Consider the following 11,315-nt stretch of genomic DNA (forward strand, 5'->3'; position numbering starts at 1 on the left):
ATAAATCAAAAGTTAATTTTTTATTAATGAGGTAGTCGCTTATAATAGAAAAAAACTCTTTCTTTGAATGCGCATGTTGCAGGAATAGAGAGCAGAAATGAAATAATTTTAAGTAAATTTGGTACTTCATCCAAAGTATTTTTAAAAATGTTGCCCTTTTTTGTCTGTGGTGCTATTAATAAACCTACCGTGCCCTTTTATTTTAAAGAATATTTCTTTTAATATTGTTATTTCAGAAAAGAGGTCACCCATTTCAATTCACGTTTGTTCTTGCAAATTACTGAAATATATTTATATTAAATGCCAGTAAATGTTGAACCATAAAACATAGCGACATATGTCATACCATGCAACTGCCAGTTCATAGTATGTCGCTCATATATTTTTGACAATGACATATTAAAACACCATGATACAAAAATAGAGGGTAGTTTCATTTATTGACATTCGTTGTTGTTGCCGACCACTTGACTTTTAATAAGTTTATGACATTTCATTAAAACCATGCTACCAGATTCACTAGCAGAAAAATTTTTGTTTCTTGAAAAAGTAAAAAAAAAAAATTTTAAGTTAGTGAAGTTGGATGAAAACATTAAAAAGTCTTGTGCGTTTTCAAACTGAAGGAATTTGATACACCTGTGCAAACGTTCGAAAATAAAGTTTTTTGGATAGAGGATAGAGTACGTAATATGATTTAATGCAGTTTGATGACAAATTGCTGACACAAAATATTTTTAAACCTCTAACCGATGTACCGTTATCCGTGGAAGAGGATGGAGATCGAGTTAAAATGATGCCGTGCAACTTGTAACAGTACCAATTTTGGATTCTCGGAATTTTCAGTTAAGGTGTGGCGCTGCTCAAAAATATATATGCATAAATATAAGCAAGAAACCAGGTATTTGTGACAAGAATTATCCACATAAGATGAAAACTACTGCAGTTTCATTTTAGAAAGTTTTTGGTTTTAGAAAATTTCATAAGACAGTTTGGTTACGGTTCGGATATTTGTACCAGGGTTGTGCCGAATATTCGCATTCGCATTCGCAACTGCGGAGCTTCCGCATTAATTTAACCATTCGCATTCGCTTTCGCATTCGCAATAATCAATGCGGAGCTTTTGCGAATACGAATGTTGTGCAAGTGCACCGATAAAACGTATATATGGCAAACAAAATGACAAATTGTAGCCAATATTTTTGCCTGTGGTCGTGGGAGTATTTGTGTAACAAAACTGTTCATATTTATCAACTTAGACAAAAGTGTATTTAAACTTATTATTTCTTCAGCTCTATAACTGAGCAATCAATGGGCAGTCACGCAAGTTCCAACTTCTACTTGACCTTTGACGTACGTAAAAGGGAACCTAGCCTTTTTAACAATATTTTTTGTTTTCTCTTCTTTCAATGCCTGCATTGGTTTCTTTCTTTAATGTTATTTTTTTGGACCAATTGTAAAAAAACTACTAGACTTAAAAAAAAGAAGCTGTGCGCTGTAACTCTTAACCAAATTTTCGTGATTTGCTTTTGATGTTACATATATTCGTTTCAATAATTTCAAATGGGGCTTTGTGGGGAATTTATTTTTAGCAAAAAATTAAAGAACAGTAATTTTGTTTCCTTGTCGGGCAATATTTTTTCGGATTGATATATACTTGAATACCTTCTTTGCTATTTAAAGTCAAAGAGTAAGCTCCTTCAATAGGCATTTCCAGTAGAAATGATCAACGTCTGGCTATAAAGAGGAGCGATGCTCAAATAATTAAAAGACTATAGGCCTGACCTTTAATAAGATAAGAATTACGTAAGTATCTGAGATTCAAATGTTTTTAAAAAACGGGGTGCTTTTTTAAGAAATAACAGTGTTCTAATTGTTTCTTAAAAATACTTGACATCCGCATTCGCGGTTGTTAGCTTTTAGATATTCGCATACGCATTCGCATCCGCGGATGTCTAAAATTCCACATTCGCAACATCCCTAATTTGTACAATGATTTTGGGTTATCGTGTTCAAACCCGCGACCCGAATCAAAAAATTTTAACATATACGTAGAGCCAAAGGACTAATCTTTAAGTTAAAACAAAGGTTTCGGTTTAAAATATGCACTTTTTTTTTGTAAATTTGGAGGTCAATTTTGCCTAAATATACTGTGGATGGAAAAATGGAAAAGAGTACCCACTGCTGATGGCCTAATACGAGTTTAATTTTTCTTTGCGAAAATGCTAATTTTACCCCATTTTGAAATGGGCCCCGAGTGTCTGTAGAAGGGGCAGGGAGGCGAAGGGTGAATTTTCTTAAAGTTTATACTGTTCTCTTTCTAGTAAGTTTTTGGTGACACGCACCTTCCGTTTCCGCTCCTCACCAAAAAATCATTTTACAAATAACCGAACATTTCCAACGCACAACATTAAACCCTCTGATGTATTGTTTCATTGATATCAATGTGGCAAGGTAGCTCATAATTATGTACAATTTATGAAACTTCAAAAACTTATTTTTTGTCAAAAATTTTGAAATGAAACTACCTTCTTTTAGTATCATGTTAAAACACTATCGAATAAATTGAAATCAAGTCTATGAATGTCAACACAAGCGACAAATGCGACATAGTCAGCATTATGTTCGTGATTTTGGAGGCTCCTATTATAGAAAAATTCATTCAACAATTGTCTAATTAAAGATCTATATATTTTCATACAAGGCAGGATCAAACATTATTAAAGATATGCTACAGAAACACAACAGCGAACAACAGCTTAGCTAAGTAGCAATGACATGCTAAAACAGTAGGTTTGTTCCACACGCTTTTCGGGCTGTTTCGGTAATTAGAGCGTAAAAATAAGTTACTCTGTCACAAGTGTCAAAAATGTGTCAACCTGTTCCAAAAGTGGCATTATTTACGTGTATTTATCTTATATGGCTAATGAAATTACCAAATAGCTACATTTTCTGAAAATTCTGTGGTATTTTCCACTTTTGTGTTTTGTAAATTTTGCTATTACCCATTTTTCTAGCGTGAGGAACGCTTTCTGGGCTGTTTTGGGCACCCGCGGAATCCCGCGGGCTCGTGTGGAACAAACCTAGTATGTTTGTGATGGAACCACATGGCATAACACCTTGTGTGAGTTCACATGACATAGCAATGCATGAAATTTTTGAAAATGACATTTTTACAAAAAATGTTGAATTTTGCAGTATATTAATTTATATTTATACCTGAAGAAATATAGCATTTTTGATTACTATTTTTTTCCAACAGTATATAGTACGCAGAACGAAAAGTAGTAGAATACTATATATTATAGTACTGTTGGCAACCCTAGTCGTAGGCCAACTCGAGTAATTTTCACAATTGCTTTACAATTTTTCTAACACCTGAAGTTCTCACTTAAATCTCTGCATGGTATTTTATATGGAATTTTGTTAACAATTTTATCGGAATTCTTTTTTATTAGTTATGTCTAGAAAATAAAATTTCATTCCAAGTACCATTTATGAGAAACTGGTGAAATTCTGATACTTATTAGAAGGAGGAAAAGTCAAATTTGTGCATATTTCCACATAGAAAAGGACAAAAAGGGTACAGTTAGGAGCTTGTTTCCTCTACATTTCTTAGCTGAATCGCACTTGTGCACAAGGGTATTATAACTTTGTTCGCTTAACGGTTGTTTGTAACAGCCTAAAGGAATCGAGATAGATATAGACAAATGTATACATAAATGATCAGAATGAAAAGAGAAGTCGATTAAGCCATGCCTAGCCGTCCGTTCGTCCGTCTGTCTATGTGCACGATAACTCGAGCAAAGATTGAGATATCTCAACGAATTTTGGTATACAGATTGCCCTTTATCCAAGGTAGGTTGCTATTGAAAATATGAAGTCGGACTGTGGCCACGTCCCCTTATCATATAACGGTATTTTCGAAAAATGCAGAAACTACGATATTTCAGTAAATATTGGATCCAAATTGTTGAAAATTAGTGTGTGAAGTAGAATTTTAGTACAAAACAATATTATTATTAAATTTTTGGAAAATGGGCGTAACCCCGCCCACTTGTGATGAAATATTGTACATCAGTAGCCGCTTCACCAATTCTTATCAAACTCGGCGCGACCCTTGCTTAAGGTCCAACTAAGAAATCTGTTGAAAACCTTTGAAGTCGAGAAATAACCACGCCCACCTCCCATGTAACAATAATTTACCGAAACACGAAAATTGCGATAAATCAGTAACTACTGAAGCTAACTGACTCAAAATCAGTTGTAGCAGAAAATTAGATTATTATAAATTTTTGTATCTTGGCCGTGGCGCCGCCCACTTATGACCACAAATGTGTATCACAATAACCGATTTATCAATTTCTACCAAACTCGGTGCATTTAATAACCTTGGTACGGGAAAGCAATTCGATGAAAATTATTCAAATCGGACTAAAATTACACCCGCTTCCCGTAAAACAGTAAATTACAAAAATTCCGATATTTCAATAACTGACGACGCTCATTTACTCCAAGTTAATCTTGCAACAATCTCTTCACAATATACATATAAGACTGTTATAGACTTTTAGGTAGTTTAGAAAAAGTTGAAACGACGATTTCGCCCGAACTTATACTTCTTTACTTGTTTTGTATGATTTATGGGCACCATGAGTAGGGCTGCCAGACGTCCCGGTTTTCCCGGACATGTCCCGGTTTTAGACTATTTGTCCCGGTGTCCCGGTCCAACCTTAAAATGTCCCGGGTTTCGTTTTAGTGTCCCGGTTTTTGATTTGATTGCACAAATTTGAATAAAAGTTCAAAAATCACTACACTAAGAGAAAAAACGCGATGTAATATTCCGAAAAATGTTATGAGTTCACTGAGGGAAATAACGCATAGTAAACATGAATATTTTATATTTGATTATCGCTTAAAAATGTTCGTATTTAAAAATAATACTTTCATAACACGCACGCGTGGTGTTGATTCAAACTCAACATTTAAATGCACATTTACATGTCTGGCTGTAGCTGAGTGCGCGAAGATGCTTGCCACAATTTGCTAATTTCCAGAGGGTCAGGGTTCAATTTCCATTACAACCAGCATGGAATTTAAATATTTATTTCACTTAATTATGAGAAAGCAATCGGTAATTGCAAATCGCTTCATTTTAATGTGGGCGTATTTGAATTGAATATTTTTATACTAAATTCTAAAATTTGTATACTTAAATGTATTACGAGTTGGGTTGGTGCTCTTTCATATGCGTATTTTTTTAATTTAGCACGCTTTTTTAATTCTAAACTTCTTTCTCTCAGTGCACCGGTTTAATTTGTGAAATAGTCACATTTCGAGATAGTTGAAACAAGTTCACAGCAACGAAAAATATGACTGATATTTTAATGTTATCTTGTACTTAAATTTTTTTCTTTCATGAAACCTAGAGTACTTATAACTACAGTGCCGTACAAAATTATTGGCTCGGAGGCTCTTTCATCAGATCACAATTTCTAATCAGATCTTTTAGAAAAATTTTGAAAATGTAGGTTTTGAGCCAATTAATAAAGTGCAAGTCTGAAGTTGCCAGCAAATTTCGTTGATTTTTAGCATTTATTTTTTTTTGCTGACAGTGTCTTCCATATAAAAAGAATTATCGAACATAGTTTGTATGAAAGAAACTCTCAGTAAAAACAATACCAAAAATCAACTAAAATTTAGTGGGCTGCAAAACTTCAGTTTAAAAATTTGTATAAAAAGTCTGATTAAAATGTTGCAAATTTGTATGCAAATTTATTGAATTTTCCCGAGTTTAGCACAAAGTTTAACAATTTTATTTTTATGTTTTTTCATATATTTAGTATACTTTATATAAAGAATAAAAAGAGGTTCATGCATTGTGAAAAATTCTCTGTGCTTTAGTTGTGATAAGTTGTTTTGTTTTGTTGGCGTACGTTGTAATGATCTCATGATCTCATGTTTTTATGTTTTTGTTTTTGTCTGTCAAAATAAAATTTCACTACATCCTTTCGCACGTCGAAATGAAATGGAAGGGAGCGAGAGGCTCTCCCTAAAGTATCCCGATTTAGCAACAGAGAAATCTGGCAGCCCTAACCATGAGCAATGTAGGGCCTATTTTTCCCGCATGATGGCGTAGAAAGAAATTCATTTTATAACAAACTTGTATCCATTCACCGAACAAAAATTAATTACTTAATACGGTTAAGAAATATAGGAGAAAAAGATATCCAACTGTATGAGATTCCCTTGAATAAAGAAAAAAACAATGACTAAAATTAAAATAATTTTCTAGGAATTTGGTGGAAAAAATCTGTTAAAAACAATTTTGAAATTTTTTTTAAGATGCCAAAAATTGCTAACGAATATCTTATTTAATCTCCGAAGCCATGTAAAAATGTTTCTTTAGTATAATGTGAGAATTTAAGGATGTGAGAAAAATGACTAACATAATTTCATGAATTGCTAGATCAGGGCTACGATCTAATGTCACTCAAAAAGTTTATTTTAACTGTTGCACAGTGTAGCCATTTCCCTATTTTATAATAACTATCATGAATTTGAAAATAACTCATTGAAAATTTTTAGAATCATGCCCGATTCATGTGCTGGATATAGATATAATAAATAAATATATATACTGGATCTACGCAGTGAAGTTTTACCCCAACAAGTGTTATTATTTCATAAGGGTCGGCACCTCCTACCGTCTTATAAAGAGAGCAAGCTCAGTCCTAGCAGGTTTTTAACCAGCGAGAGGGATTTGCATTAGATCGTATAAAGGCTGAGGGAACTTACATGCACGGCTACTACGCTGGACTTCCCGATACGCAATCACCTTGTGATCCTCCGCAGTCATGCCTTACTACAGCTGTGGGGTAACCTTGCTGACCATGCAGCTGGCGACCGAGCAGTTGGTGCAGGACTTTTCTATACGGAGAGTCGTCATGACTGAGGTAATTGCCCTAGGAAATATGTGGTTAAAAGTCAATGCCCTACCTATCTAATGATCTTCCAGTTATTGAGCCTATGGTGTAAATATAGCTGTATCTATCGAACTGCCTTTCCAATAGACGTGCTAAGCTTTGTGTAAAAAGTTTGGTTTTATAGATAGTCTGGGGTAGGTTCCCAAAATACTCCCTAAGGTTCTTAATGAAAGTCATGGAAGGCCTATTGGCCTCAAGTCAGCGGGCTGGGAATGGTAGGCTCTACTTGCCTCTAGTGTAAATACCACTTTAAGCTCCTTCCATAGGATTGAGATGTAGCAGGATATTCTACAGCTCATAAATTTGGTTTCAAACAAGGAGTTTTGTAGTTGCGCCGGATAAATACCTAGTAGTCCGGGCGATTTATAGGGCTTGAAAGCTGAATAGCTTAACCGATTGAACAATCATGATTTCGTTAATGACATTGGAGTAGCTGCAGTCGATACTATTAAAAATGCTGCAGCACGTTTTCACATTAGAAAATGTGTATTTATATCCCACGGGTGAAGCTTTTTAATGTTTTCTATTGTTTATGGGCGGCCGCTGTGATTTAGTGGTTAGAAGTGCGCGCTACCATTCCGCTGGGCTGGGTTCAAACCTAGTTTCGGACATCAAAAAAAAAAATAAAAAAATTTACATAAAACGTTTTCTAATAGCGGTCGCCCCTCAGCAGGCAATGACAAACCTCCGAATGTATTTCTGCCACGAAAAAGTTTCTCATAAAAATACAATCGCCGTTCGGTGTCGGCGTACAACTATTGGTCCCTCCCCTTTGTGTGACAATATCAAGGCGGACGCCACACATCGAAGGAGAAGCTCGGCCAAACACTAGCGTATTGTGTAAGCACCAAATTATTATAAATATATGTTATTACTATTGTATATGCGCTCTCTCTCTGATTTAAAAATAAATTAATGGTTCTCGCACTTTATATATCCTCTAGCATTTTATGGATTTGTTTTAATGAAAAATTATAATAAAGTTTATAATTAGAGTTTACTCTTTGATGCGAAAATGCAGGAGGCAAAAATGGGCGCTTTGTTTTGCACAAAAGCGTGAACAGTGTTATTGCTTTGGCTGCGATATTTCGAAGAGTTCAGCCACAGCGCGGTCTCAAATATTCGTTGCGCTTCGTTTGTGCTGTCGCATTAACTGACGAAGTGAGCAGCACAACACAGCACAGCACAGCACAGTTTTCTCGCTCTTTACATTTTAGTCAGGGTTTCAGCTGTGCGTTTGTGCGAAACTAAAAGTGCGAATTGTTGCCAAATGTTTGTTGTAAAAAACTGTCGAATATTTCACATTTTCGAACTTTCGCTCAAACGCAGTTTTGCCTCAAAGTGTGAACTCTAGTATAGAAATTATATATATATATATATATATACTTGCATTGCATTTTACCTTTTTTTCCAGAAAAATATGCGACCCTCATTTAACTGCATTTGAGCCTGAAGCATTAGGCAACCTTGTTGAAGGAATTGATTTTCATAAATTTTACTTCGAAAATGGTAATTATAAAAACAAACATTTATTACATAGTTTTCCCATGTATTTTTTATTATGGGTGTGAATATATGCGCATTAAAAGTAGAGATTTAAAACATACAATTAGATCAATTTGTTTCAATCCATTTTGAGAAATTACTATTAGAGGGTTCCAGCTATGTAAAAATATTTTTACTCGGCATCCTGTAAAAACAGCTAAATCGATTTTTTTTTAGTAATCGATTTTTACAAATTCTGGGATGTCCACAATAAAGCGCGATTTATTTAAGTCTAGGACCCGGCGAACTTCGACCCGCCTAAAACCATTGCTTGAATAGGTCCTACATTTCGGTATGGCTGCTTTGCTGAAATGTTTTAGTTGTAATTTTTAGAGTTTCACAAAAACGATTATTGCATGAAGAGCAATGAAGAGATTTCAAAGAAAAATGTGGTGTTTCACAAATTCACAGATTCACAATATATTGTGAATACTAGCAGACCCGGCAGATGTTGTTCTGCCGAAGCGTTGGCTTGTCTGCTATTAGTACGGTGACCATCCGTTCTGTTTTTTTTTTCAGGACCGTACTGTTATTTAAAGGTCTGTCCTGCGTAGTTTTTCAAAACAGAAAACCCCCAAAATGTACTGATTTTTTCCAAGTGTCCTGCCTTTGTCCCGCATTTTCTTGGATATTTTAAAATTAACTTTTCCTAATCGAAATAAAAGCAGTGTCGATAACTAATTGATAACTACATAAGGGTAAGCTGGTTTTGAAGGTTCAACTAGTCAATGCGTTCTAAATATTTTACGTTTATGGACAATGGATGACGAGAAATTGAAGACCAGCATCAAATATATCGATAACACTGTTCTACAAATTTTGTGGTAATCGCTTAAGAAAAAAAATATTTTCCAAGCCAATTTTCCTTTCAAACAAGCGTTTTCGTAATTTTTTCGAAAAACGTGTTTTTGGTACATTTCGGACCTATTCGTCAATATCTCATGAAAAAATTATCTAATCAACATAAGCGACCTACAGTCCTCTTACAAAAATATATTACTTTGCCGATTTCGATGAAAATTATTACTCTTACAAGCGACCAAAATCGAAAAATTTTAATTTCAATTATTTTCTTTTTACAGTAAATGAAAATCTGATGAGAAATGTAGATGTTACGGAACACAATCTGCACAAAAAATATATATATTTGCAAAGAGCCCATCAATACCTTTCGAACTGTTGGTCGTTTCATGAGATATTGAGTATTAACTGAAAAAGTACGAAAAATACGTTTTTCGAACGAATCTCGAAAACACTTCTTTGAAACCATGGGTATTTTTTTCGTGTTTAACGACCCAAAGTTTGCCTAAAAAATTTGCTTTACAGAGGTTCATACTTCGTGTAAAGTAATATGTAATATGCCTTATTATAATTTTGTAAACATTCATTACTAAAAGATTAATACCAATGAAGCAAATGTGATTTATGTTTAAAGTTTAAAATTGGATTAATAATTAAGAGATATACACTCTTCGTTATTTGAACAGCGCATCCTTTTAGTACTTAGTAGGTACAGTTTTCCTTTTGTTTGTTTAATATTCATTAACTTTTTATAAAAATATAGCATATTCTACGTCTACATCCCATTTACAAAATTTTTGAAAATTAAAATAAAATAAGCAGGGGCGACAATTTTTTTTTGTTGACGCACAGTGGTTCGGATCGCAAATCTAGCTGGACAAAACTATTTAATCAAATACTCGTTGATGGATCTTTACACCACTTCTTACCTAGGGGATTTTTTGGTCGCTGATTACGAATCTGAAGTCACTTATCAAAAATTCAAAATGGCGGATCCAATATGGCGGCCAAAAATAAAAAAAAATCGGTAGGTTTTATGTAACTGGGTGTCTGAGGGGTTTCTGGGTTGCTGATTACGAATCTAAAGTCATTTACTTAATTTACTTTATTTACTTCGGAACGAGCATTTTCATCAGATATTTCTTTCAATTTACCAATCACATAATCACGGACACCTTGTTGTCTTTTAGAAGTTTCAGCAACACTTCTCCAAATGTCAAATAACTCACTTCTTAAGATGTGATAGTAAATAAACATGACTAAAATTTAAGATCACAGCAAGAAACACAAATAAATTTCAGAAAAAAATTTATAACAGCGCTTAAAGATTTGCATGCCTGTTTCATAATTTTTTAATTTCAGAAGGCAGAAATTCGCGAGTTACTATTTTTTTTTTAACTCTTACATAACCAAAGTTTTGATAACTCTAAGTATTTTTCTGTTTTAACACACAACCCCAACCCCCTCTCCCCCGTGGATCCGCCACTGATCTTATTCAGATACATTCATGTGGTTCAAGTGGTTTTATAACGGCCTTCGGCGGCCTTTACTTTTCCTACTCTTTAATTTATTTTTTTTTTTAATATGACCTCTGAATCTATAGCGGAATAAGTGTATTTTTTTTTGTTTATAAAGTCAATTTGCAATTATGCAAATATCTGTGAGTGCAATTAGCAATCTTTTAAGTTAAATTTCAGCTTTTAAAATAGAGTTCTCAAATAGGCGGCGTTGACTTACCTTTTTTTGTTTGTTTTCATATGTTAATGCTTTAATAAATGCTATTTCTATTTGAATGTATTGTCAGGAATATATTCCAAGAACCATTATGTATTTTAAAAACAAAAAAAATTTGACTTTCGTCCAGCTAGATCTGCTATCCGAACCACTGTGCGGTGCTGCGCATTTTCTTCCATATAAAAATTTTGTCAGCATACTTTGTATGTATGTATGTATATATGTAGCATGATTCAATAATTAAAGGTTTGC

At 34.0% G+C, this 11,315-nt stretch overlaps 1 protein-coding gene across 1 annotated transcript in view; it reads left to right on the forward strand.

Moving 5' to 3' along the window:
- LOC118745503 (calcium/calmodulin-dependent protein kinase type II alpha chain-like) overlaps window positions 1–8,569 on the forward strand; it is a gene marked incomplete at its 5' end in the record, with an annotated part of 165,068 nt that extends 156,499 nt beyond the window's left edge. Inside the window, one exon of the mRNA XM_036478952.1 lies at window positions 8,398–8,569. Coding sequence (XP_036334845.1) covers window positions 8,398–8,554 — 157 coding nt within the window. The remainder of the gene's footprint in view (window positions 1–8,397) is intronic.
- Window positions 8,570–11,315: the final 2,746 nt, after the last annotated feature.

The sequence above is a fragment of the Rhagoletis pomonella genome, unplaced genomic scaffold (genome assembly GCF_013731165.1).
Source record: "Rhagoletis pomonella isolate Grant_MI unplaced genomic scaffold, Rhpom_1.0 Rhpom_scaffold_00009, whole genome shotgun sequence".
Taxonomy (NCBI): domain Eukaryota; kingdom Metazoa; phylum Arthropoda; class Insecta; order Diptera; family Tephritidae; genus Rhagoletis; species Rhagoletis pomonella.